Below are 26321 nucleotides of genomic sequence, written 5' to 3'. Positions count from 1 at the left end.
TCTAGCCCAGTCCTGCCCGAGGGAGGCCTCGGGGGGTCACGGAGAGGCAGAAGCAAGAGTCTGGAGGGGGAACCAGGGGCAGGTGTGGGGCAGGGAGGCTGGGCTGGCCGGCCTGGGGGCTTTGCTCTGGATTCTAGGCGGGCTGTTGAGGTCAGTCCCTTTTAGGAGCTGCAGCCCTTGTGAACGGTGCTGCGTCGAGGGGGAGCGTGAAGAGGGCGGGACTCAGTGGGGATGGCAGAGGTGTCCTGCAGGGGCGGCAGCCAGAAAATGGGCCTCCCTGGACCCTGGAGGCTGGGTGCAGCAGGCCCTGAGCCTGGGCCTGGGCCGTGACAGCTCGCCCCAGCGGCGGGTTTGCAGAGGAGACTAGAACTTTCACGTGCAGACCCGTTCATGTTGCCCCTGTGGGAAGGAGTGGTCTGTCCTCTCTGGGAGCGGCGGGGGCTGGTGAGAAGGCGAGGCCCCCCCCACGGTGGGGGAAGCTCCCCCTACAGGCCCGGCAGCCCCCAGGCTGCCCCACAGCCGTGTGTCCCGGAAGAGCCAGCCGTGGAGGCTGCCCAGAGTGTCCAGCGCTGCCTCTCCCCTCCAGGAACACGACATCGAGACGCCTTACGGCCTTCTGCACGTGGTGATCCGGGGCTCCCCCAAGGGGAACCGCCCCGCCATCCTCACTTACCATGACGTGGGTCTCAACCGTAAGTGTGCCTCAGCCCGTTTGGTCCTCCTCTGCCTCGACTCTGCCAGAGCAGTGAGGCCCCCGCGCCCTCCCCACGGAGCCCCGTAGGTCCCCACTCACACTTAGCCCCGCGCCCCTAGCCCTTTGGGTCTCGGTTTCCCCGCTGAACCGTGAGGCTGGTCACCTCTGCCTCGACCTCCCTCTCAGTGTCCACGGGCCTCCCTCCCCCGCCTCCCCCCGTCTCGGCCACAGCTGAGAGCTGTGTCTTTGCAGACAAGCTGTGCTTCAATACCTTCTTCAACTTTGAGGACATGCAGGAGATCACCAAGCACTTCGTGGTGTGCCACGTGGATGCCCCCGGTCAGCAGGTGGGGGCGTCGCAGTTTCCCCAAGGGTAGGTACCCGGAGCCCCCCCCCCACGCCAGTTTTCCCTGGTTCCGTGCCCCCAGCTGCACCGGGGCCTGACCTGCTGCTCTGCCTGCAGGTACCAGTTCCCCTCCATGGAGCAGCTGGCCGCCATGCTCTCCTCTGTGGTGCAGCACTTCGGGTGAGTCCCCACCCAGCCCTGCCCACCCCTGCCAGGGAGCCAGCAGGCTCTAGCTGAGAGCTAAGGGCTAGGGGTGGGTCTGCTCTGGATGGCAACCAGGGGAAACCCCTGGAGTGACCAGCCATGCCCTCCATCAGGTTCAAGTACGTGATTGGCATTGGAGTGGGAGCCGGAGCCTACGTGCTGGCCAAGTTCGCAGTGAGTCTCCCCACCCCCACCCTCATCCCCAACTAATCCCAGGACTCGTCTCTCCCAGGGGCAACCTGGCAGGCACGTTCCCTGCTCTTTCTTCCTCTCCTCCTCCGCCTACTTCCTCTTCACTTAGGAAAGTCCTTTTTTCTTTTCTTCCAAGGAAATTAACTTAAAAAAAAAAGTTACTTTTTCCATACATTTCTTTAAAACACTGTATACCTTAAGTCACTTCAACCCTTATCCAAAACCAAACTTTCTCTTAGCAACAAACTACACAACTAATTACTGTAGCCACTAAGTAAGGATTATCCTAATCATTCATTCGCTAAATAGGGTAATACTTAAACATGAATCATTTTTTAACCTAAAATTACACTGATGTTAAGTTTGTGAAGTTTAAAGAAAGTCAGGTTTCAAAAACGTCATGCTGGGTAGGAACCCACAAGCTTTCCATTTCTAAAAGCAAAAACTTAATTTTTAGGACTCAAAGTATTTTTTCTTTAAAAAAAAAAAAAGACTGGAAAAAAAAAGGAGTAAAACAAAAAAAAACTGACCAGGAATTTTCAACTCCAGTTTCGACTGCATTACTTAACCACTTTGTTAACCGTCAACCATTCTCTGACACCCTAGACACCTTGACATGAGCTCAGTATTGTATACATATCACCATTTTCCCCTAAATGCGGACGGTGGAATAGAAAACTCAAATCTCTTTCACAATATGTAACACAAAATAGTTTTTTGAATGGTCAGTTTCTTAACATCACTAGGGCTTTTTCTATGAAAGCAAAGAAACAAAATATTTTATTAAAGATGTTTCATGCTTAGTGTTGCAACAGTAGCCTCTTCAAAGATACATTAAAAGGGAGGAAAAACAGTGATATAGGCATAGATTCCAAATACAAGGATTTGGAAAGGTTCCAGTTGGGGAGGAGGCTGAGCAGGGGCAGCTGAAAGGGGCCCCAGGGAAGTTCCCAGCTGAAGGCGCTTGGTCATCAGTGGCACCTTGAAGCCCTTGCAGAGCACGTCCTTCTCTTCAGACCCTCCCAGCTGCCTGTGAGATGGGCGGGGCCAGAATTTTACAGCCCTTTTTTCTAGGTGGGAAGGTTGGGGCTCCCTGCACCCTGCCCCGCCCCCCAGCCCTGTCTCCCTGTCACGACAGCTCATCTTCCCAGACCTGGTGGAGGGACTGGTGCTGGTGAACATAGACCCCAATGGCAAAGGCTGGATCGACTGGGCGGCCACCAAGGTGAGTGTGGGGCACCCGGAGGGGGTGAGGAGGGGGCGGTGTGGGCGCTCACACCGGCCTCCACCTCGGCCTGCAGCTCTCCGGCCTGACCAGTACTTTACCCGACACGGTGCTATCCCACCTCTTCAGCCAGGTGAGGGGGTTGGGGAGCAGGGGTGGCCAGGCGGGGGGTCTCCTGAAGGGCCTGGTGCTGCCCCCTCTCGGGTACCCGGGGCTTCAGCCGGGCAGGAGGAAGAGGGTGGCAGGGTGACGTGGCAGCTGACGTGCCACATCCCTGCCCTGTGGCCAGCCAGGAGACAGCAGCATCGGAGCCAGATGGGGGAGGGGTGCCCTCTCCTCCATGGGCTCCCCCCGCCCTCCTCCCCCTCTCCCCCTCCCCCCCACCACTGGGGGTGGGGCAGAGGATGCTCTGGCCAGCGATGCCCCCTCTGAGCGGGTCGCTGTCTGTGGTCCCCCCCCCCCGCCCCCTGCCCCGCGTGTGTGCTGCTCATCCCCCGGGGCCCAGGAGGAGCTGGTGGGCAACACAGAGTTGGTGCAGAGCTACCGGCAGCAGATCGGGAATGTGGTGAACCAGGCCAACCTGCAGCTCTTCTGGAACATGTACAACAGGTGCGGGCGGCGCGGGGCCCAGCTGGCGGCACCGGGACGGGAGCGCTCAAGAGGCGGGGGGACCCCTGACACAGCCGCCCACGGGGGAGGCAGGCAGCCGGCTGGTGACACACTCTCCCAGTTAGTACACAAGCCTCCGAGAGGGGTGGCCTCTTGCCCAGAGTCACACCCCCCGAGAGGGGAAGAAGGGAAGCAGGGCTCTTCCACTCCTCCCTTGGGCGTTGCTGCTGGGCGCCGTGGAGGATGTGGGTGCCACCCCTGCCCCCTCCGCCCTGAGCCTCCCTGCTGATGTCTGTAAGTGGAGAAGAGCTTGGGTGACGTGCCCCTTGGAGCCCCTTTGGGGTGGCCCTGCAGGGCAGTAGCCTGGGCCCCCCACGGGCCTGCCCTCCCTTCTCTTTTTCCTACCAATATTTATTGAGCGCCGGCTGTGTGCGTGGTGCTGGAGAAACACTGGAGAGGGAGAGAGGCCCCAGCCTGCTTCCCTCTAAGGCCCAGAACTCCCAGCACAGGTGGTGGTGCCCAGCCCGTGGTGACCGCTAAATGTGAGGGCCCACCCGGCATGACTTGGGGGTTCCCAGAAGTCACATGGGGGGACTATTTATGCAGAACAGGTCCCTGTGTCCTCATTTTACCAATGGCATCTGTGAGGCTTTATCTCACAGTTGAGACACTAGAGCGTATGTGAGCCCCAAATCTGGGGCCACCCCGGTACCTCCAGGGATGCTGGGCCATAATTGCCACGTAGAGGGATGGGGTTGAAATACAGCAGCGTCAGGCTGGGGACACACCCCGAGGCCCCGCCCCGGGCTCCAGTCCTGGGATGCCCACCTCTGCCTCTCCCTGCAGCCGCAGAGACCTGGACATTAACCGGCCTGGAACAGTGCCCAATGCCAAGACGCTCCGGTGAGTCCCCCTTCGCCTCCAGCATGCCCCGCCTTCGCCCCACCCCCCTCCGGTGCCCAGGCCAGGCAGCCCTTTTCCTCTGTCTCTGCAGCTGCCCTGTGATGCTGGTGGTCGGGGATAACGCACCTGCCGAGGATGGGGTGGTGAGTGAGGGGTTGTGCCCTGGTGTGGGTGGGAGGCAGGGGTAAAGGGTCGCTGGCTCCTGCCCAACAGGGCCAATTCTTGACCCAGCCCTGGGAAGCCTCAGGGGGGACACTGGATGGTGGGCTTCTCATCCCGCTTCCCTACCATCTTGCCATGTACCACTGGCTGGGGGCAGGCCCCATCCTTCAGGTGAGGGAGGCCTGGAGATGGGAGGGACGGGGGGCCAGGAGCAGGCCACCTGATTCCCCCTCCCTACCCCCCAGCAGTGCAGCCCGTCCGTAGTCCCCACCCATTTTATTTTTTTTTAAATAAATTTATTTATTTTTTAATTTATTTATTGGTTGCATTGGGTCTTCATTGCTGCCCACGGGCTGTCTCTAGTTGCTGAGAGCGGGGGCTACTCTTCATTGTGGTGCGCAGGCTCCTCGTTGTAGTGGCTTCTCTTGTTGTGGAGCACGGGCCCTAGGTGTGTGGGCTTCAATAGTTGTGGCACATGGGCTCAGTAGTGGTGGCTCACGGGCTCTAGAGCACAGGCTCAATCGTTGTGGCGCACGGGCTTCGTTGCTCCGTGGCATGTGGAATGTTCCCAGGGCAGGGCTCGAACCTGTGTGCCCTGCATTGGCAGGCAGATTCTTTACCACTGCGCCACCTAGGACGTCCTCTCCACCCATTTTAGGCCCAGAGACTAAGATCTCTCTTTTCCTGTAAAATTTGATTGATTTGTTATGAAATAAATAATGGATGAGCACAGCAGTGGTCCCCCTTTGACCACCACACGCACCCATTATGTGTGGGGGTCATGTGTCACCTCTCTTGTCGTAACTCTGAAAGCAGGCAGCCTGCGGGTTTCGTGTCCCCCTTAGCGCAGAGGGTCCGGGGTCCAGGAGTGCCCAGGGAAGCCCCCAGCGTGCACCTGAACTAGCACACCTTCCGTGTGCTTGAGCGCTCGGATGCGCAGGGCTGTGGGCTGCACCTGCTGTCTTGACCCAGGCAGGCTCAGGGCTTCAGAGGCTTCCGAGTCTCCCGCTGACCCCTAGCCCTCCATCACCTGGATGCCCGACTCCTGGGGTCCCTGGTACTTTCTCAGCCTCTCCCGCGGAGGTGGCCCTGGCTCCCTGTGAGGACACGGCACCGCCCCCGCCCCACCAGCAGTTGTGAGTGGAGTGGAGGGGCGCAGGGGGCTGCTTCCCCAGGGCCTTGGCCTTCCCGAAGGCACCTGTGTCTGCCCCTGCACTCCCTCCCTCACCCGTAGAGCCTCCCGGCTCTGGGGATAGAATCTGCCTTAGCAGCTGGGGCAGGGGGCGCCCCGCCACCCTCCGTACGTCACTCTGCTGAAGCAAGCTCCCCGTCCCCAGGTCGAGTGCAACTCCAAACTGGATCCGACCACCACGACCTTCCTGAAGGTGAGGCCTTCCCCCCCACCAGGGGCCCAGCTACAGGGAGGGGCCCGCCTGGGGTCCCAGCCAAGGTGGGAGCAGGACAGGGTGTCTGGTCGGGGGAGCCTGTCTAGGTGTACCCGGGACAGGCGAGGTGTGGGGGTGGGTGGCCCCCGCTCAGCTCGCCCCCTCTCTCCCCTGCAGATGGCAGATTCCGGGGGGCTCCCCCAGGTCACACAGGTGAGCCTCCTGGCCCTCCCTCTGTCCTATACCCGGCCCCAGGGTGGGGGCCGCCTCCCCCTTCCCCGGACCCCAGGCAGCCAGTCAAAGCATGTCCCTCACCCTACAGCCTGGGAAGCTGACTGAAGCCTTCAAATACTTCCTGCAAGGCATGGGCTACAGTAAGTATACCTCCGCCCCGCCCCGCCCCAGAGACCGGGGGGCAGGAGGCAAAGTGGGGCTGGGTCGCCTGTGGGCATGAGTCCATGTTTCCAAGGCCAGATGCTGTGCCCCTCTGCCCCCCACGTACCTGGGGCCTCCAGGGCATCGTCACCTAGGTTGTAAGTCGACGGTCCCGGGCCGGGCCCTGCCCTCCTGTGCCGTGGCAGAGGCTTTGGGGCGCCCCTCTCATGGCAGGGCTGGGTCCGTTGGGGTGCGGGCTCTTCTCCCAGCTCGGGGGGACCGGGGCCTGGGGCTGAGTCCTGCCAAGGAAGCCTGCCTAGAGGTGTCATCCACACCACCCGCCCCCTGCTGGGCCTACAGCACCTGAGAAGGGCTGAGGGGGTCCTGGCTGGTGCCAGGGGCCTCAGAGGAGGGGCCTTAGAGCCTGGGGACTGGGGAAGGCACGAGGCCATCCCCTGAGGTAACAGGCTGCGGGGCGGAACTGGCTCCCCGCCCGCGCCCAGCTTCCCCTTGTAGACACTGCTGGTGAGCGCCTCCAGCGCACACGCCCGCGCCCCCGCCCCCGCGGTGACCCAGGCCTGTCTCCTTCCATCGCCCCCTTACGCCTGGCTCTCCTCCTGGAAGCGAACGTCCTCCCCCCAGATTTGTTTTCTTCCCCTCAGACGTCAGCCTCTGGAGTTTGTGCCTCCTGGGGAGGACAGGCCTGTGGGGAGGACAGGAATAGAACTCCCCGCTGGCCCCCAGGGCACCGGGGGCCCCGCCAGCCTGTCTGTGGAGAAGTAGGGCAACGAGAGGCCAAAACCCATCGTGAGGCCCAGCGGGGGCTCTGAGGCTGGGCGCTGAGCCCAGGAGGTGTCCGGCGACACTGCTGGGCTGGGTGGGGGGGCGGCGCTTGTCGGGGCTGGGACCCCCAGGCAGCCCCAGGGCCGGGAGGCATTTGGGAGGTCATACAGGCCTCCCCTGCTCGGTCCACGGGGAGAGTTGAGCCCCCGTGGAATGGTGAGGGCGCTGGGACGAGGTTCTAGGCCCCAAAGGCCTGTGGGCACGAGGCCCCCGGAGCCACCCAGGCTGGAGAAGCATGGCGAGGTGAGTGCCCCACCCTGCTCTCCCAGCCCCGGGGCCAGACGGCCGTCCGTGGGTGCCGTGGTTCCTTCTGGGGCCGCTGCGTCAGTGGGTGGGCAGGAGTGGGCCTCCTGAGGCTCCGGCCCTGCCCCCAGCCCTCTCTGTGCTTCCTCTCCTGTCTGGCCCATCTCGGCGCCCTGGCCTCGCCGGACCTCCTCTTCACCCGTGCTCTGTCTCCCCCCCACCCCGCCCCTCTGGCTGTCTTCTCTCTTAGTTGCGTACTTGAAGGACCGAAGGCTGAGTGGAGGAGCAGGTAGCCCCACAGCCCCTCCCCTGATGCATGGACCGCCCTGCCCCCCGCCACCGTCCCAGGATCCCCTGCTCCTTCCTCTGTGCAGTGCTGCAGCCAGGCCGCATCTTGCCGTGGAAACTTCTTGTGTCCTGCTCTTCCGTGGGCTCTGTCCCGTTTAGGGCTCCAGATTGACTGGGTTTTAGATCAGTCTTGCTTCTAGGTTGCCGTGGGCCCCATGGCTTCCAGAGCTCTGGCAGCTGGAACCAGAACCTCTCAGAGGTGTCGGCCCTGGGCTCAAGGGCAAGCCATGCCTGAGCTGGACAGGTGGCTGGTTGAGGCCAGGAAGGTAGAGTTTGCTCCCTGCAAGTCTCGCTTGTGAAATTCTGATTAAGGGCAGACACTGGATTTAGGGCAGTCTGAGGCCACCACACCTTGCCCTTCTTTACAGAACTGGTCTTACTCCCCCTGCCCCAGCATCCTCTTGAGGGAGGCAGACTTGGAAATAACGTCCCATCCTTGCCCCAGCTCAGGGACACCCGGTCCGCTGTCACCCCGTTTTGGCCACAGCTCTGGCCAGCTGCTGTGAGGAGGGGCCTGCAGGCCTCCGTGGTCCCCCGCCCCTTTGGCTCACTCCCTGTCGCTGGCCTTGCATGCCTGGGGCTTGACAGAGCAGATGTAGAGCCCTGGCTTGGGATGGGCCTCCGTGCCTTCGTTGGAAGAACGGGTCTCGCTGGCCGCTTTGCTTGCGTATATCCTTCTCCCGCCTGCCCGCGCCCGGCCCCGCCTGCTGGTTCTCACCCCCGGTGCCCTCTCTGTCTGCAGTGCCCTCAGCCAGCATGACCCGTCTCGCCCGCTCTCGTACCGCGTCCCTCACCAGCGCCAGCTCAGTGGACGGCAGCCGCGCGCAGGCCTGCACCCACTCAGAGAGCAGCGAGGGGCTGGGCCAGGTCAACCACACCATGGAGGTGTCCTGTTGAAGCTCCTGGTCCCGTGAAGACGCCCACCTGCCCACCACCCGCATTGACGTCCCACTGCCATCCTCGCGCGGCTCATTTCCCCTTTAGTTTATTTTTGTGAGGGCGAAGGGGAGGAAATGGGGTTACTTCTCTTTTGTGTAAAAAGATGAGGGGATCTGTCTTAGATGCTGCGGCGGAACAGTCTCCAGATGGTTTGAGGGGCTCACTCCTCCGCACCCCACCCCACCCCGTCACTCACCTTGCTAACTTGGCTGACTTAGACTCCCCAAGGCCCAGGCACAGTCAGGGCAGGGTTCCAGGGAAGAAGGGGATTAGCTAAGGAAAGACTTTGAGTCATTCTCTGGCCAGGATCCAGGATTATATCCTGGATTGAAGAAAGCTTGTACATGGGATGGGGTTTTGAGGTGGCAGGTGTGGGGACAGCTGGAGCACGGGGTCCAGCTCAGGCACTGGCGTGAGACCAAGTAGACAGCAGCGGGGAGCACTTGGAGGCGGGAGCCCTGGAGCTCTGCAGGCCCCTTCCCCCCACCTTCAGCCCCTCCACCAAGCACATCTGTTTCTGTCTTTAGCACACGTGACAATCACCTGCACAGTAGCCACAAGGGGGCGCTTCTACCAGACAGCAGTTTTCCTGGTGCTCTCTGGGCAGGCCTGGTGCTGTAGGGCCAGGCAGGCCGGGGCTGAAAGGGGTTTCTCTGCCCAAGGAAGACAGAACATGGAGGACTTTGAGGGCAGGAAACCCACAGACTGTCCCTTGCAGCCCACATTCTGCCGCCTCCTGGCCCTGTCCCATTTCTGAGCCAAGGCTGTGAGGCAGAAAGTTACCTGGTCCTCTGCCTCCATAGGGAGCTGACTAGGGCTGAGGTCAAAGGCTGGGATAGACCTTGAGTGTTGGGTGCACCTCTGAGAACCTCGTGGTGATTGCCTGCGGAAGCCAGCGGGCAGTGGCAGCTCAGAGTTCCTACAGAGTTCCCTGAGAGACCCCCTTTATGCCCCCAGGTTCCATGAAGGACAGCTCAGTCAGCAGCAGCTTGGCCAAGGCCACTGGAAACGTTTCTAGGGAGAGTTCTAGTTAAGCTATGACAATGTTTCATGGAGGCATCACTGAGAGAGTTCATTTGGAGAAAACTGGTCCAAGGTAATGGGACTTGGCAGTACCATATCACCATCCTAACCGGTTGGAATGGGCTCAGGCTGGGGCTTGCTGGGTCCTGGGGTGGGAGGAGACGTTTCCTGACGTGGACAAGGGCCAGGCAGGGGAGAAAGGCTCCCCACACACCCCAGCCCTTTCCTGCCACCTGAAGCCCAGGGCTGTACCACGTACTTCCTATTCACCCACCTTACCGGGTAGAGTCTCCTGACCCAGAAACCAGAAGCCATTTGTCTCTGAGCCTAAATCAATTGCCACGAGCCCCCAAATGAGTAAAAAAAGAGAAGAGGAGAGAGCAATGAAAAATGCAGGGCTGTGGAGGGGGGTGGGTGTGTGTGGGGCTGAGGGGACACCTGCATCCACATTTCCTCTGCACACATCACCCCCTTCTATAATCTTAAGCCATTACTCTAGACTGCTCTAGAGCCCAGTGGAGTGTTAGTCCGTCCCCAGTTCTATTCACTCACGTGCTTCCTTTGAATATAGAATGTGACTGTGAAAAGCTGGTAGAATTAATCCCTCTTACTGTAGATAGCGCTGTGAACCTTGGATTTTTTTTTCTGTGTTCTTTCAGATGAGATATCTATAAACATCTATACATTATATATATATGTATATCGGGTCCTCCTGCGTGTGGCTTCCCATCGGAGGTTGTCTCTTTGGTCAAAGTGAACTTTTAATGGAATTTATTATTTTCCTCTCTGTACAAAGTGAAGAGCCTACTTTTGTGTATTCTGGTGGCTAATGTCATGAGACTTTGAGATGACAAAATGTAAAACAAACCCTTGTCAACGTAGAAAGAGTTAACTGTGCTGAAAAACTAATAAAGAAACTGAGAAGAATTTAAGTATGTGATGCCATGCCCATCATGGGAAGCTCTGGAAGAGACAGAATGTTTTAAGCTGATGAGACTGGTGCTTCTTGGATTTTAGGTGGGGTTGAATGTTCAGAGTGAAGACAGGCATTTCCATCCATCTCAGTATTTCCAGATCTTGTCATATTATCTTACCAATCCTTACATTAGTTCCACAGGGTAGATATTAATTATCTTAGTTTCACAGCTGAGGAAACTGAATTTGCCCTAATAAGAGGGAAAGCTGGGAGCTGGCCTTGGCAGTATTTGACTTCAAAACCCAGGCCTGTAACCTCTATATTCGCTGTCTCATTTTCTTAAATTAAAGGGCATGCTATTTCCCCATGTTTAGCCACCATTTCTGATTCATTCACTCAGCCATTTACCCAGTAAGTAGATACTGAGTTCCTGCTGTGTGTCAGCTACTAAAGAAGCAAGTAAAAATAAACCCCTCCATGTTTTATGCATAAGATGAAAAACAGAGCAGGTCTATTCTATCAATAGTTCTGAGAGCCTTGATCACACCATTCCGAAATACGCGTGCAAACTGCTGCACCTGCGCTCCCAGCCGGCCTCCCGCGAGGCCTTCCCTTCCATCCAGAAACCGGATTTTGCACTTCTACTCCGAGGGGGGTCTCAACTGTCAGAGAGCAAAGCGGGGAAGGGTTGTGCCTGGCTCAGACCAGGCTCAAGGCAGCAACGGGCCGTGTCCTCCTGCGCTCCACCGCACGTTTTCTAAACTCAACTGGGGAGAACCGGCCTCAAGGATGTTCTCAGCTGGGCGGGTAGGACCCGGGGCAAACCCTCACCGGTCTTCCGCCTGGAAGCTGAAGCGTCACGTGGTCCCGGGGCGGGGACGTAGGCCCCGCCCCCGAGGGTCCCGCCCCGGACGCCGGAAGCGCCCGGGCGGGTCTGCAGACGTGCGGGAACGCGCGCCCTTGGACCATGGCGACCCAGGCGAAGCGGCGGCGGGTAAGTCGCGGCGGCCGACGCGGGCCCACGCCTGCCCGCCGCGCCTCGCCGCTCCCCCGCCCGCAGCGCCGTCCCGCGCGCCGCTCCGCGCCCTGCCGCGCCCTGCGTCCCCTCCCCCACCCCACCCCCGCGGCCCTTGCTCGGCGCGCGCGCCGCCGTCTCCTCCGCCGGGAGCGAGCTCTGCCGGCCAGGGCCGCGCCACTGCGCTTTGCTCATCTCAGGTGGTGGGGCCTGCGGGCGGCGGCGACCCGGCCCCGGTGGCCGGCTTCCTGAGCTGGTGCCGGCGGGTGGGGCTGGAGCTGAGCCCCAAGGTGAGTGGGGGCGGGGTGGGGGCGGGCACGTCCGGGAGGCGGGCGCGGGGCGGCGCTGACCGGCCGCTCTCCCCGCTCAGGTGGCGGTGAGCCGGCAGGGCACGGTGGCCGGCTACGGCATGGTGGCGCGGGAGAGCGTGCAGGCCGGGGAGCTGCTGTTCGCCGTGCCGCGGGCCGCGCTCCTGTCGCAGCACACCTGCGCCATCGGCGGCCTGCTGGAGCGAGGTGGGCACGCCGGCGGGGGCGGGACGTAGGGGCGGGCCCGCGGGGCCGGCCGCCGCCCCGACCTCTGTGTCTCCCTCAGAGCGAGGCGCGCTGCAGAGCCAGTCGGGCTGGGTGCCGCTGCTGCTGGCGCTGCTCCACGAGCTGCAGGCCCCGGCCTCGCCCTGGAGCCCCTACTTTGCGCTCTGGCCCGAGCTGGGCCGCTTGGAGCACCCCATGTTCTGGTGAGAGCCGTAGGAGGGGCGGGGGAGCGCCAGCACCGTAGGTAGCTCGGCTCGAAGCGCCCTGCCCTTGGGACACGGATCCCAAGCGCTGGTCTCGGTAGGTTGCGTGAAGAACCTGGGTGGGGGTGTCCCTGCAGGCCAGAGGAGGAGCGCCGGCGACTGCTGCAGGGCACAGGCGTACCTGAGGCCGTGGAGAAGGATTTGGCCAACATCCGCAGCGAGTATTATTCCATCGTGCTGCCCTTCATGGAAGCCCACTCCGATCTTTTCAGCCCCCGAGTTCGCTCTCTGGAACTCTACCGCCAGCTCGTGGCTCTTGTGATGGCCTACAGGTCAGTGAGCAGAACCTTGAAAAGGACCCTTGGTCTTTAGAACTCTATTGAGGGACCAGAAGGGAAAGAACAGTGAACCCCACCCCGTCTCTCACCCTACGCTGGGCTTTAGCAAAGTTCTCTCTGTGGCAGCTTTCAGGAACCACTGGAGGAAGAGGAGGATGAAAAGGAGCCAAACTCCCCTTTGATGGTGCCTGCTGCAGACATACTAAACCACTTAGCCAATCACAATGCCAGTCTAGAATACTCTCCAGTGAGTGGATCCCTCCCAGTTCTTGTTCTTATGTGCACTGATGATTGGGCATTTGATTCAAACCACTGTGTCACTTGTGCTGGCCTGGCAGTTGAGCTAAAGGGTCCCCATTCTCCTCATACTAGAAAGGAGTAGGTGGAATTAGCTCTACGTACTTTGTTTGCGTATTCCAGTGAAATCGTTTGAACACAGAACATCTGAAAACCCTAAAAGAAAGCTGGGGTTAATCCTTTGATAAACCTTGTACCATCGATTTGGTTCTATAGGTCAGTTGGTCTGTGCAGTGCCAGTGAGCCAAGATTGTGTCAGGGCCCTGTGGGCAGTAATCTGAAACAGCCATAGTGTTGATACTTTTCAGGAGAAGATGGGATCTTTATAAGACAAGAGGTTTAAGATGATACCCGGTCTGTTTTTATATCAATTTTGTTTGCTAAGTGGAAAGTTGCAAGAAAAGATCTAAGCTTATGGAATTAAAAATTAGGAAATGGCTTTTTTTTTCCCTTTTTTGGGGGGGAATGATTGTTTTGGTTGCATTGCTGTGCGAGGGCTTTTTCTAGTTGTGAAGAGCAGGGGCTACTCTTCGTTATGAACGGACTTCTCATTGTGGTGGCTTCTCTTGTCGTGGAGCACTGGCTCTAGGCGCATGGGCTTAGTTGCTCCATGGCATGTGGGATCTTCCTGGAGCAGGGATTGAACCCGTGTCCCCTGCATTGGCAGGCAGATTCTTAATCACTGTGCCACCAGGAAGTCCCAGATGGCTGTTATTTTTAAAACCTTGTTTCTGTTTGCTGTTCCTACTTTGGTCTAGATTTTGTGTTTTTTTTGTTTGTTTTTGGCCACTCTGGGCCCCAACAGTGAAAGTGCCCAAGCCCTAACCACTGAACTGCCAGGGAATTCCCTTTGATCTGGTGGTGGTGGTGTTTTGGCTGCACTGTGCAGCATGCGGGATCTTAGTCCTCGGACCAGGGATGGAAGCTGTGACGCCTGCAATGGAATCACAGAGGCTTAACCACTGGATCACCAGGGAAGTCCCTAATTCGTTTTTTTTTTAAATCCACCTTTTTAACTTTTGGCTGCATTGGGTCTTTGTTGCCGCACGCAGGCTTTCTCTAGTTGTGGCGAGCAGGGGCTGCTCTTTGTTGCAGTGCGTGGGCTTCTCATTGCGGTGGCTTCTCTTGTTGCAGAGCACGGGCTCTAGGCATGCGCGCTTCAGTAGGTGTGGCCCAAGGGGTCTAGAGCATAGGCTCAGTAGTTGTGGCACACGGGCTTAGTTGCTTCGAGGCATGTGGGATCTTCCCAGACTAGGGATCGAACCTGTGTCCCCTGCATTGGCAGGAGTCTTAACCTGCGCCACCAGGGCAGTCTCATTCATTTTTTAAAGCTAGAAACTTTAAGTTCTTGAGATGACTGAGCAGAGATTTCACTTATTAAACCATTGGGCTGACCTTCCACCTTTGTAAGCCTCACCTCTTTTATTCTACAGTATGGTATTTTTTTTTTTTTTTTTTAAATAAATTGGCTGTGTTGGGTCTTAATTACTGCACACAGGCTTTCTCTAGCTGTGGCGAGCGGGGGCTACTCTTCGTTGTGGTGCGCGGATTCCTTATTGCTGTGGCTTCTCTTGCAGAGCATGCGCTCTAGGCGCGTAGGCTTAAGTAGTTGTGGCATGTGAGCTTCAGTAGTTGTGGCGCACAGGCTTAGTTGCTCTGTGGCATGTGGGATCTTCCTGGAGCAGGGCTCAAACCAGTATTTGCTGCATTGGCAGGTGGATTCTTAACCACTGTGCCACCTAGGAAGTCCCTACAGTACAGGATCTTAACAGGAACTAAAGGTAGAATGTTGGTAGGTATAGCATCAGTCCCATCACTGAACTATACCTGCTGGAGGGAACCATACCTTTTTAGGAGGGAAGTAATCTTCATGAGGCTGGCCTGGGAAGGGCCTGGCCCCAGCTTCTCCCTTCCACCCCAGCATTGTCTTCGGATGGTGGCCACTCAGCCCATTCCTGAAGGCCATGAGATTTTCAACACTTATGGACAAATGGCTAATTGGCAGTTGATTCATATGTATGGTTTTGCTGAACCATATCCTGACAACACGGATGACACGGCTGACATTCAGATGGTGACTGTTCGTGAAGCAGCGTTACAAGGTGAGTGATTAAGCTGTGGACAGTGGTGTATGTGTCTACATCCCTGCCCCAGGTGCTCTGTCAAATAGCAGTTGCCCCCTTTTTGTAGACTAAGGAGAAATGAGCTCTTGGGTATACTGAGACTTTCCACAACAGTACTTTCCTATCTACAGGAACAAAAGTTGAAGCTGAAAGGCTCCTACTGTATGAACGCTGGGATTTTTTATGCAAACTGGAGATGGTAGGGGAAGAGGGAGCCTTTGTGATTGGGCGGGAGGAGGTGCTGACTGAAGAGGAGCTGGCCACCACACTCAAGGTAAATGCTCAAAATAAGTATTTTTAGAGCTAGATGAGAGGAAGGGTGGCATGGATGGAGAGGACACTTAAAATGCTGCCAGGATAGGTTGGCTTCTCTTAATCAATTTCATAAATGTACAAGTATTACATGGTACTTAAAGGGCCCCATGGTTGCTTCTAGGTACTGTGCATGCCTGCTGAGGAATTCAGAGAGTTTAAAGACCACGATGGATGGAGAGATGATAAAAGGGAAGAGGACAGCCTGACAATCACAGATATCCCCAAACTCAAAGCATCATGGAGACAGCTTCTTCGGGACAGTGTTTTGTTGACCCTGCAAACCTATGCCACAGACTTAAAAACTGAGCAAGATTTACTCAGTAACGAGGTCTATGCCACACTCAGCTGGAGGGAACAGCAAGCCTTACAGGTTCGTTATGGTCAGAAGATGATCTTACACCAGTTGTTGGAACTGACAAGTTAGTGGGCTCCCTTTTGCCTGAAGGAGCATCCAGGAGAACTTAATGCTAAGCTGATACACGTTGATGCCTGAAAAGAAGGAAAATCTGGATGTTTTGCTTTGCATTTCGTACTAAATACCAAAAGGAAAAGTAGCAAAATTGTTGTCTAGGATGAACTCCAAGGTAAGAGTGATGTGCTGAAGGATTGGGAGCAGTAGACTTGGGAATCGCTGCTTATTGTTACTAAGACTAATAAATTTTATAGTTGTTCGGTTCTCAGATTGATCCAGTTAGCAGAAATGTGATAGTGATACATTTTGTTGTAGTCTAGCATTTTAATAACATGGACTGTGAAAGTAGACCTGGTTCAGGTCTACTTTGAGCAAGTCACTTTCCCATTTTTAACAGCTGTCTGCTGCTGGAGGATTTAATAGGCTGTGTCACCGGGACTGAGCAATTGTTTTAATTCTTTAGCAGTCTAGATGGCACAACTCATCCTTAAGACAGCAATGACATTCAAACCCCCATGTAAGATTTCTACTATTTAACCTTGAACCTTTTTGTCCTCTCTGGCCATAAAATTTGACAGTCATGAAAGGTGAGGTGTAATATAAAATGGGAAAAGTTTTAAATATATACCTACTCCTTTTCTTTTAAAAAGGATATCAAAACACTGTGAGGGCAAAGGATATTTTTAAAAGGGCATTTTGAAATTGTTTAGCCATTGAAACCTACTCCAATAATTTTTCACTGTTGGAAAGGAAAACAACACTACACAAAAATCGCTTCCTTATTTAAAGATGCCAGATTGATAGTGGGAAAACCTACCATTCAGCAAAAGTTGGTGTTCCCCAGTGGCCCCAATGAGAAGGCTGGGCAGTCCACTTTCCTCCTCACCACCAGCACTGGCTGCTACTGAGAAAGCCACAGTGGACTCACGTGTGTGTCATGACTTTAATGTTTAACTACAGTATGCATACACATACAAGAATAGGGAAGCTAAAGCCCAGAACTAGGAAGGCTACAAAATACAACACATGGACCAATACATTTATAAAACATTCAAAATCCTTACAAAAGGGACTGTATTGGTCCTTTTGACTTTGTTGTTCAGCTTAGTCTTATGGCCATTCATTGGGATAATGGGGAAGGGCAATTCATAATATTTGGTTCCTTTCCACGCAATTTACAAGTTATCAGGAGAGAGATGGAACTTTAGGCCTGGTTTGGCTTCCATTTATAAAAAAGAAATGTTTCACAGGGCCCAAGGGGACGTGTTCTCCAGCAGAAAAGAGAAAATGATGCTCTCCCCACATCCAGCTTTATATTTGGGGAAGATGCAAAATAAAAACCCACAGAATCTCAACTGTGAACTCTTCCCATGTTCCCTGGCATACCAAATTCTACACATCCACATTTTTTTTAACAAATTGGTGATGTTCAAGGTCCCCATCCATATTTTAAAAAAATAAGTTACACAATATTATATTTAAACTGGCTTTCTTGCTATTCTTTGGGACACCAGGAATGTCAGAAGACATGGAGCTATGCCCCCCTCAGACAAGTGCATGGCATGAGCAGCCCTTTGATTATAAGCTGGGAAGGTACCAGTTTATCTACTTGCCTTGGACACATTTTGCACAAACCCAAGAAGTTCCAGACAAAGGTTTCCTCTTTCATATATTTACACAAGTTCAAAATGATATTCACAGCATCTTCTAAATGTTGGCCAAGAGTCAAAAAAAATGCATTTAAATTTGGAACGGGCCCACATAGACAGGAAGCTGACCCAAACAGTAACTGGGGCAGATACCCGAGAACCAAAGGGCTGGGAAAGTCAGGATCTTCAGCCAGTTTATGAACTTGGTACAGTGGGACCTCCAGGCTGACACATTTACAACAGAGATGTAGTTCCATCTAACTGGCACCTGTCCCTTCCATTACTTGCTGAGCCTGCTTTTGTCCCATGCAGCACTGTGCGACGGACTGGAATAACCTGAAGAATGGAGACAGTTACCAGTTTGTGAGAAAAGTTCAGGCCTGACAAAAACTTTGCACCTTAGTAATTTTGGCTACTGCTGCCTTATTAATCACCCACCCAAGCTGAAGCCACCAAATGATTCTCATTCTCCTGTCTTAAAAATGAAACAATTTAAAATCTACTCTTAACTCACTTTTCAATTTCTGGGGCACAGTGTACAAACTCATGGTTCCAGAACTTAAACGCTGGATTTTTAATCAGCTCAATGAAGGTAATAAGAAGACCCCAAGGATGTGGCCTATTCACAATCAACCGTTCCAAAAGAACCCTGGAGAAGAGAAGAAAAAGTTAGTGCACAGAGAAACATACAAATTCATGACCATGTCTCCATTTATCTTTTTTTGTAACTCTTCTTCCCTGATTATTATACTACATGCAAAAGTTGTTAGCTTTAAATAAATGGTTAATGCAGGTAGATTCTAGAATTACATAACATGGGCCTGAATCCCATCTCTTCCCATTACTGAGCCTAGAAGACTAAGTTAAAGTAAAGGATAACAGATTACATGGCACAGAGATGGTAATCCCTTAAAGAATACATAATCAATGAAAGTAAATAGGAAATAAGAACTTTACTACTACTAGTACGTGTGTAAACTGCGTGGGATAATTCTGAATGGCAGTCACTACTGGCTTAAATATTCACATCCTTTGACCTAACCAATTGTACTTCTAAATCTACCCTAAGGATGGAATATAGCACAAGAGCAAAGATTTAAGTACAGGGAAGTTCACTAAAGCTTTATATACAGTCACAAAATAGGACTTTTATCCTCTAAACATCTAATAATAAAAGTTATTTTTTAGTATACAAACCTAAGGAATACTAATACCCAAAAACTATTAGGTGAAGGGGCAAGTTTAACAAGTCTGATCCAGTTTCTTTAAGTTTGCATATATCTCTCTCACTAGAGATGGATGTTTCCATTCCTGAATTCCAATGCTGTACCTAGTCCAAGTAATCTACAACAGATTCTTAACTACTGTTAGTAAAACACAAGGATCATCCTGTTATTTCTCCTGTTTAAAACCTTCCAACCTAGAGGTAAGGAAGATTCATCTAAGCTCTTTAACACTGCCTTTATGAAAGGCCTGGGTAATTCAGGACTCTGGTTAAATATGCTGACACCACCACCTGAGAAAGATGACTGACCTATCAAAATTCTGTACCTCTTTGTTGAAAACTTTGTTTCACCAATGATTAGTAATTCTTGTGATTTTTTTGGGGGGTGCTCATCAGACTACTTATCAGGAGGGCAGGAACCATGTCCATTTCATTCACAACTATTTAACACATGTAAGATGCTCGGTGAACGTGGAATGCACTGCAGAAAAAAACCCACTCAATTCATAATAAAGGGGAGGAGGCGCTATTTAGAACCCTCTAAAAAACAGGCTTCTTTCTTACCTTGTGATCTGTTCTTGGATAGCTTCAGTGTTGGCCTCTGCAAAAAGGTACAGCATGGTGCAGCTGAAGTAGTGCGTGTGGCTATTTGGATACCGCAGTTGATTTGCAATTGCATTCAAGAAGAGATACCGACCTAGAAATTAAGAAAACCCAGCTGAGTGAGAATCTGCTCTGAAAGGCCAAAACGAGAAGACAAATCACTCTGGCTAGGGTTTGGATTTCTGATACTGCTCTCAAATTATCCTTTGGTTTCAACCACTGGTTCTTGGGCCCCCACAGAGTTTTCATTTCTGTGGGTTTTATTTCACTATTTTCCGCATTAAAAAATTGTAGTTAAAAAAAATATTAGTCTATTTAAAAATAAGCTGGCTTCCCTGATGATGCATTGGTTAAGAATCCGCCTGCCAATAGAGGAGACATGGGTTCAAGCCCTGGCCCGGGAAGATCCCACATGCCGCGGAGCAACTCAGCCCGTGCACAACTACTGAGCCTGCACTCTAGAGCCCAGGCTCCACAACAAGAGAAGGCACTGCACTGAGAAGCCCACGCACACCAATGAAGAGCAGCCGCTGCCTGCCACAACCAGAGAAAGCCTGCACAGCAACGAAGACACAATGCAGCCAATATATAAAAAATAATTTAAAAAAAAACTTTAAACAAGAGACCTACTGCATATTAATATAACCTGTTAATAAAATATTTAAGTACCCCCCCAAAAAAAAACTTAAAGTGTCACTGTTTTACATTTTTGCTGGATTCTCTTTTCTGCTCTTGTGTTCAATCTGTTCCAGTATAGTATTTCATGTAGCCTCTGGAAACCTTCACTGTACACTTGTGACAACATGGGTATAAAAAAAAGCAATTGTCTTATTATGAAAATAGTTTTGACCTCACAGCCTTTTTAAAAATATTTATTTACTTTGGCTGTGCTGGGTCTTAGTTGCAGCATGTGGGCTCCTCAGTTGCAGCACGCATGTAGGATCTAGTTCCCTGACCAGGGATCAAACCCAGGCCCCCTGCATTGGGAGCGCAGAGTCTTACCCACTGGACCACCAGGGAGGTCCCTCACAGCCCTTCTGTAATGGTCTTGGGGATAACCCACCAAGGGTTCCCAGACTATACTTCAAGAAATGCTAGTTTAAATTATTTTGGAATAAGTATTGTCTCACTTGGATTTGGTTGTCTGCCTCTGCTTGATATTACTCAGGTTTGCAAGGCTATCAAAGTGAGCTTTAATCCTTCCTTAAAGGCTACCCTCTTCTTTTGTTGGGCTCTGGACGTAATGGTATTCAACTGTATTAAATTTTGATTTAAAGCTACCTCAAACCCCCTTCTAACAAAGAGGCAAGGAGTATATACTCAAAATCAGCCTCTCAAGAATCCATAGTGAAGTTAAAAAGTAGGCATCCTTCAAAAGTATACGCGTGTTAGGACGAGCAGGACTGTACAGCTGGTCTCCTGCTAGGGTCTCCATTAGCAGACCAACCTGCTAGGGTCTCTTATTATATTGATATAATGAATACAGAACACCACAAGATGTAGCTTAACCAAGCAAGATGCAACCCACAACAGGAATTATACTGTGAACTTTTTGCAGAGCACGAAGGGGAAGTTCTAGTCATAAATCTTTACACATCTAATATTTTAACATTGCCTGGCAAAGAGGCACCAATAGATGTTGAAAAGGGCAGGCTAACAAAACAAATAATGTGAGCCCAGTTTTAAAGAGAGGCCAGTAAAAAGAACAAGTTTATTTTCACACTAATGTGGTAACGATTCTGGATGATTCCTTTATACTTTTGTTTTCTGCACTGAGCAGATACTACTGAGTATAAAATAACCAGCCAGACCCATAACTATATTGACAGAACATTCTCTATCGTGGCTTAAAGTATTTTTAGGGCCAGACTGTGGCAAAAAGTGCAGAAAACTGACTGGCTTCACTTACCTTCAGTGTCCAAGTCCACAGCCAGGTTCTGGAAGATGTCCATGTGAGCCGAGTGGGTGATCGTGCTCATTGAAGGTGTGCTGCCCTTGTTGTGGATGTGTGCAATGGCCTGAGTCCCTACATAGAGCACCAGTGCATTAATGAGCTGGAGGTTGTAGCGATTACCAGGCTCATTGGATACCTAAATGAACAAAACAGAAAACTCCTAACTTACTGTCACAGAGGACTGATTTAGGCACGGATATTTCTAAGAACCCTTTTTATGCCTTTCATAGAAAAGCTGAACTGCTCCCAATATTCTCTGTGACTTAAATTTCAGATATTTGCTTGCATTGGTGAGGTTGTTTAACACATACACAGATGCCCAAGGGTGGTAGTATCAATAACAGAAACAAGATTTCCCTTGGAAACCAAAGCTTTAAGAGTTACCAGCACAAAAATAAAGTTTATAAAGTCAAAATATGCACTATCTCACTTATAAAAAAGATCTGGAAAGGAAGAAGATGTGGTTTCTTGGTATGGAAAGACTGGAAAGATAATACAGCCTCAGTCATTTTCTATACAGCAAAGTGAACCAGAATCCATTTACTTAGAAGTGTCTTAGAGTATAGGGGTGATTATCAGCAATCTAGTCTTACAGAAAACCAGTCCGTTCCCTGGCTGCCTCTTCCAAGGCTATAGCTTGTCACTGGTAAAATGTATAATCCAGTTAATCTCATCCAACCATTAAAAATGTCAGTGTGCTTCAAAACCTTTAAAGCAGGTTGAAAAGATTAACTTCCATGAGACCATGTATAGGGCTATGCGTACAAAGTGCTTTCTATGAAAGACAAAACCAAGAGTTTAAGTCAAACCAATTAACCTGTAGGTTGCTGCGCAGATCAGACAGAAAAGTGACGGGTGATCGAGTTTTAAGATAGGAATCCAAATCCTTTTTGAACTGAGGTGGCATCACTCCAGTAAAATTGGTGAGAATCCGGGGTGCGATGTTAATTTCACTCAACATATCCACCTGCCACAAACAAATACAAGAAGCACAATCAGAAGCATTTCCAGGCCTTAATAGCAAACTATCTATCCTAGAAAGTAGCAGGACTGGGACTTCTCTGATGACGCAGTGGTTAAGAATCCACCTGCCAATGCAGGGGATGTGAGTTCAATCCCTGGTCCGGGAAGATCCCACAATATCGTGGAGCAACTAAGCCCGTGGGCCACAACTACTAAGCCTACACTCTATAGAGCCCATGGGCCACAACTAATGAGCCTATGTGCCGCAACTACTGAACCCACACGCCTAGAGCCTGAGCACCACAACCAGAGAAGCCACTGCAATAAGAAGCCTGTGCAATGCAACAGAGTAGCCCCCACTCTCTGCAATTAGAGAAAGCCCATGTGCAGCAAAGAAGATCAAACACAGCCAAAGATAAATAAAATTAAAAAAGTAGTAGGTTTTTCCAAAATTATACACTTCACATCTTGCAAAATTAATCTTTCTGCAGAATAAGCAAAATTTTTATTGAAGTACAGCAACTTAGACGGTACCTATATACAAAATGATAGTAATCTCTCATTCTGTACTATTTTATTATCCTTAAAATAAGGCACGATAGGTACCTTTTGTAGAAAAGTCTAGTTTATACCACTAATTGTTTTTTTCCTGGACTTCAATTTCAAAATAAGAGTACAGAATGAGATTCGTTGCTCACCAAGAGGCCTGGTCTTTGAAAAGATGCCCCAGCAGAACAAAACATACTTGTTTTACTTTTTTAAAAAAAATGCATGTGAAAGAAGAAGAAAGTAAAAAATACATAAAAATTACAGTAGCCATGTCAGGGTGGTATGATTTTAAAACAGTCCCTCTCTCCTTTACTTTGACAATTTAAACAAAACAAAAGTACACACATCCAAAACACCTGTGAAATATGGCATTACAAATGTCTATTCTGCAATTCTGTGCCCCTGGGGCTACCCAGCAAATGACTGACCCAATACCTAGCTTGAGGTTCTGTAAATATAGCTAAATTTAATATCAAAATTGAAAACAGCAACTGGATAAATACTGTGAACCAATATTCAGCAGCTGTATCACACTTTATATCAGCCTTAATAACATGACTGCTTCCCCCAAAGAGCAACCCTTACCCAATAAGTAACTTGTAGCTATGTGTGCTGGGAACAGCAAGTACCCCACGTACTAGAGAAAGGACTAAAATATTAAGATATAACTTTCTTTTCCTTGAATTGTTTAGAACTTTACCTTCAGATTAGGAGTGAATGGGTCTGGGAGCCTCATATTTCTTGGGAAGGCACTCAGGATCAGATTTCTTAGCTGGATACAATTAGGTGGGATCACATCACAGAATCCATAATGGTAATCACAAAGGAACTCAGGGAAATCATGCAAAAGAACCAGCAGCACTCTTAAAGTGCCCTATTTTTTAAAAACAAGAAAAATATTGGCTGTTTCCACATTAAGTAAGAAAATGGGAATAACATTTTTATTATGAATTTAACTGAAGTAATAAAAAAAGGCAAAAGCTTCATATGCATGCAGGCTTTAATTAACACTAAGAATAATAGCTCAAGTGATTTATCAAACTATCTACATCTGGAAATCACAAAAAACTAGGTACCCAGAGTTTAAAATCTTGGATGCATGTGCTAGAAGAGGCCAGACAAGAACAAAAAATAAAAGCAATGATATAAACTGCTATTTTCAGAAATTAGAAAAAGCACAGCTAACGTAAGCTGAAGAAAAAGAGCACAAATCAATTTAAATTTTTTAAAAGTATGGGGGTGGGGAATGGAAATCAAAGCTAGATCAGAGGTTGGTTCTGTGAAAAGATTAACAAAAACTGATAAACCCTGACAAGACTGATGGAGAAAACACAATACCAGTATCAGGAATGAAAAAGGATCATTACTATAAATCCTACAGATATGAAAGATAGTTTAAGAGAACATCAATCTATTTTATAGTAATAAATTTGACAATTCAGATAAAGTACACAAATTACCTAAAAAATACAACTTTCCAAAACCCAAACAAAAAAAGAAAATCTGAATAGTCCTTTATAGTAAAGAAGTTAAATATGTTGCTAAAACCCTTCCCACAAAGAAACTCTAGGCCTAGATGGCTTTACCGGCAAATCTTTACAAATATTCAAGGAAAAATTAACACCATTCACAATCTTTATAGAAAAAGACCATTTTCCAACCTTTTCAGTGAGACTAGCATAACGTGACAAGAAAATTTAAAAAACACCTAAATAGTAGAAATGGAAATCAGTGCTATATCACAACCAAATGATCCATGAATGAATAGAATGGCAGTTTAAGCATTTGAAAATTAATGGATTTATGACAGAGCCCCCCCAAATTACATAATCTTGAATTCAAGAAAGCATCCAATAAAATTCAATACCCATTTTAATGATTTAAAAACTATCAGCAAATTATGAACAGAAGGACACTTCCTTAACCAGATAATGGTATCTGCAAAACAAAAGTATAGATTTACAAAAATATTATACAATTCCACAAAAAAAAAAATCAACATCTGGGAATAAGTCTAAGGAAAGCATTGCAGAGTAAAATTAAAGACCTAATAATTAAATGGAGATATACATGAACTGAAAGGTCCAATATTATTAAGATGTCTATTTTCTCCAAACTGATCTACATATTCAGTGCAAGTTTTTTTTAGTAAGTAAAGCTGATTACAAAGTTTTTATGGGACTGCAAGTGATACAGAATAGCCAAAATAATGTTACAAGAAAGCAAAGTCGAAGAGGACTTAGCTCTACCTGATTACTCTAGCTTTATAGTGTCTTACAATCAAGACAGTTTGATACTGGCCTAAGAACAGATAAACAGATCAACTAGAGAGGTACCCATACATACATAGTGAACTATTTTGACACAGGTGCCAAATCAATTGAAGAGGAAATGAAGAACTTTAAAAATGGTGCTGAAAAGTCTTACGTATTTATTAGGCTGGAGGGTGTAAGGAAAGGGGAGGAAATGAATCTCATCATTCACAAAAATAAAGTTTTCTTTTTAAATGCAAACGTGAAAGCCAGGATTAATGGCTTCTTAGGCCAGGTGCAGGGCAAGTGCAGAACAGGATGCAATTTAAGATTGGCAAAGATTTCTTACCCAAGACACAAAAAGCAACATATAATAAAAGAAGAAAACCAGTAATTTTGACTATTATTAAAGCTTCTATCCCTCAGAAGACATCTTACTTTAAAGGGAGTGAAAAGGCAAGCCACAAGAGTAGGAGATGTTTGATATACATCAACAAAGGGTTTACATCCAGAATACATAAAGAATCCCTGTTAGAAAAAAAGAAAGAAAAACGCAGATAATCTAATAGGAATATGAACACAAGACTGGAAGAGGAACATCACAAAAGGAGGATACCCAAATGGCCAATCTACACACAAAAATCTCATTAAGAAATCAAGGAAATGCAAATTAAATCCACAATGAGATCCTACTGCACAACTGCTGAAATGACTAAAATGAAAAACAATTTCAAGTATGGTAAGGATGAGGAGAAATAGTAATTCTAATGTGCTTCAGGAAGAGTTAACTGGTATACGCATAATACGAACATATGAATACCTACGATCAAGTACTGGTTATGCAAGTATGTTTGATTTTTGCACTTTTCTGAATATGTTATACTTTAAAGCATTATTAATACTAAAAACCAACATTAGGCCTCATATTCCCAGTTGAAGTGTTTTTTAAGTGTTTTTAACAGCTTTGTGTTGTTTTAATTATTTTAATTTTATAACCCCAAATTAATTACCTTGTAGAGGATTTGCATAGGTTTGGTGAGTTCCACATTTCTAAGGAAAGGCGCTAAATATTTGAATAAATCAATCAATAGCTGTGCATACATAGGCCATCCCTGAAAGAAAGAGATGTATGAGTCATAATTATCCTCGGCTGCCGTCCTGCCACCAAAAAAGCTGCCCAAGCAGCTACACTGTGATTTTATTACCTTCTTCATATAACTAGAGAATAGAGACAACAGTACCTCTCTTAAAGACTGAATGGCACGAAAAAAGGAGTAAGGAAAATTATGGAGATAATGGGAAATGATATTTGAAACAAACTGGCTCCAGAAATTCCAGGATATATAGATCTTTGTGCCTGTAGCAACATTTTAAATAGGGGAAGGAACTTTCAGACGGAACACAAAACACCTAGCCAACTAAGAAACTTGGGTCTGCTTTCTTAATTCATCCTCTAAAGTCTTGGATCTCAACCATTTATTTT

At 49.8% G+C, this 26321-nt stretch overlaps 3 protein-coding genes across 15 annotated transcripts in view; 2 read left to right on the top strand and 1 right to left on the bottom strand.

Annotated features, from left to right (window-relative positions):
* The window catches only part of NDRG4 (NDRG family member 4), a 42081-nt gene extending 31671 nt beyond the window's left edge, over positions 1-10410 (top strand). For 3 of the 5 annotated variants that reach the window (XM_057712671.1, XM_057712669.1, XM_057712672.1), the window contains 14 exons: positions 587-692; positions 947-1067; positions 1158-1220; positions 1358-1418; positions 2575-2661; positions 2738-2794; positions 3167-3270; positions 4117-4173; positions 4265-4316; positions 5673-5720; positions 5898-5933; positions 6043-6094; positions 7432-7470; positions 8272-10410. In XM_057712671.1, the coding sequence (XP_057568654.1) occupies positions 587-692; positions 947-1067; positions 1158-1220; positions 1358-1418; positions 2575-2661; positions 2738-2794; positions 3167-3270; positions 4117-4173; positions 4265-4316; positions 5673-5720; positions 5898-5933; positions 6043-6094; positions 7432-7470; positions 8272-8426 (1038 nt within the window). In that variant the 3' untranslated portion in view covers positions 8427-10410. The remainder of the gene's footprint in view (positions 1-586; positions 693-946; positions 1068-1157; positions 1221-1357; positions 1419-2574; positions 2662-2737; positions 2795-3166; positions 3271-4116; positions 4174-4264; positions 4317-5672; positions 5721-5897; positions 5934-6042; positions 6095-7431; positions 7471-8271) is intronic. The other 2 variants (XM_057712670.1, XM_057712674.1) reach the window with 1 other exon arrangement.
* A 925-nt stretch (positions 10411-11335) lies between these two features.
* SETD6 (SET domain containing 6, protein lysine methyltransferase) lies at positions 11336-17055 on the top strand. Of its 2 annotated transcripts, XM_057713650.1 has the most exons (9): positions 11336-11401; positions 11623-11712; positions 11793-11937; positions 12017-12158; positions 12296-12490; positions 12623-12743; positions 14715-14895; positions 15048-15190; positions 15353-17055. In XM_057713650.1, the coding sequence occupies exons 1-9, from the start codon at positions 11375-11377 to the stop codon at positions 15653-15655; spliced, it is 1347 nt and encodes a 448-aa protein (XP_057569633.1). In that variant the 5' UTR covers positions 11336-11374; the 3' UTR covers positions 15656-17055. The 2 variants fall into 2 exon arrangements, with proteins under 2 accessions (XP_057569633.1, XP_057569634.1); XM_057713651.1 differs by lacking the exon at positions 12623-12743 and having other exon boundaries at positions 14648-14895.
* A 248-nt stretch (positions 17056-17303) lies between these two features.
* CNOT1 (CCR4-NOT transcription complex subunit 1) overlaps positions 17304-26321 on the bottom strand; it is a 106878-nt gene continuing 97860 nt past the window's right edge. For 6 of the 8 annotated variants that reach the window (XM_057713643.1, XM_057713646.1, XM_057713645.1 and 3 more), the window contains exons 43-49: positions 25849-25950; positions 23287-23460; positions 21892-22041; positions 21030-21210; positions 19082-19214; positions 17807-17941; positions 17304-17628 (exon numbers count right to left, since the gene is read on the bottom strand). In XM_057713643.1, the coding sequence (XP_057569626.1) occupies positions 17550-17628; positions 17807-17941; positions 19082-19214; positions 21030-21210; positions 21892-22041; positions 23287-23460; positions 25849-25950 (954 nt within the window). In that variant the 3' untranslated portion in view covers positions 17304-17549. Of the gene's footprint in view, positions 17629-17804; positions 17942-18843; positions 18999-19081; positions 19215-21029; positions 21211-21891; positions 22042-23286; positions 23461-25848; positions 25951-26321 lie in introns of those variants that run through there. The other 2 variants (XR_009049810.1, XR_009049811.1) reach the window with 2 other exon arrangements.

Source organism: Hippopotamus amphibius, chromosome 16 (assembly GCF_030028045.1).
Source record: "Hippopotamus amphibius kiboko isolate mHipAmp2 chromosome 16, mHipAmp2.hap2, whole genome shotgun sequence".
In the NCBI taxonomy this organism is placed as follows: domain Eukaryota; kingdom Metazoa; phylum Chordata; class Mammalia; order Artiodactyla; family Hippopotamidae; genus Hippopotamus; species Hippopotamus amphibius.
Note: the sequence above shows the minus strand (reverse complement) of the source record. Positions and strands in the feature narration are given on the sequence as shown.

What these genes read in the sequence shown, in the direction of transcription:
- SETD6 (XM_057713650.1), top strand. Translation starts at nt 11,375, where the DNA reads ATGGCGACCCAGGCGAAGCGGCGGCGG. An exon ending in CGGCGGCCTGCTGGAGCGAG is followed by an intron (nt 11,938 to 12,016) that starts GTGGGCACGCCG and finishes TGTCTCCCTCAG; the next exon opens with AGCGAGGCGCGCTGCAGAGC. An exon ending in CCAGTCTAGAATACTCTCCA is followed by an intron (nt 12,744 to 14,714) that starts GTGAGTGGATCC and finishes CTTCCACCCCAG; the next exon opens with CATTGTCTTCGGATGGTGGC.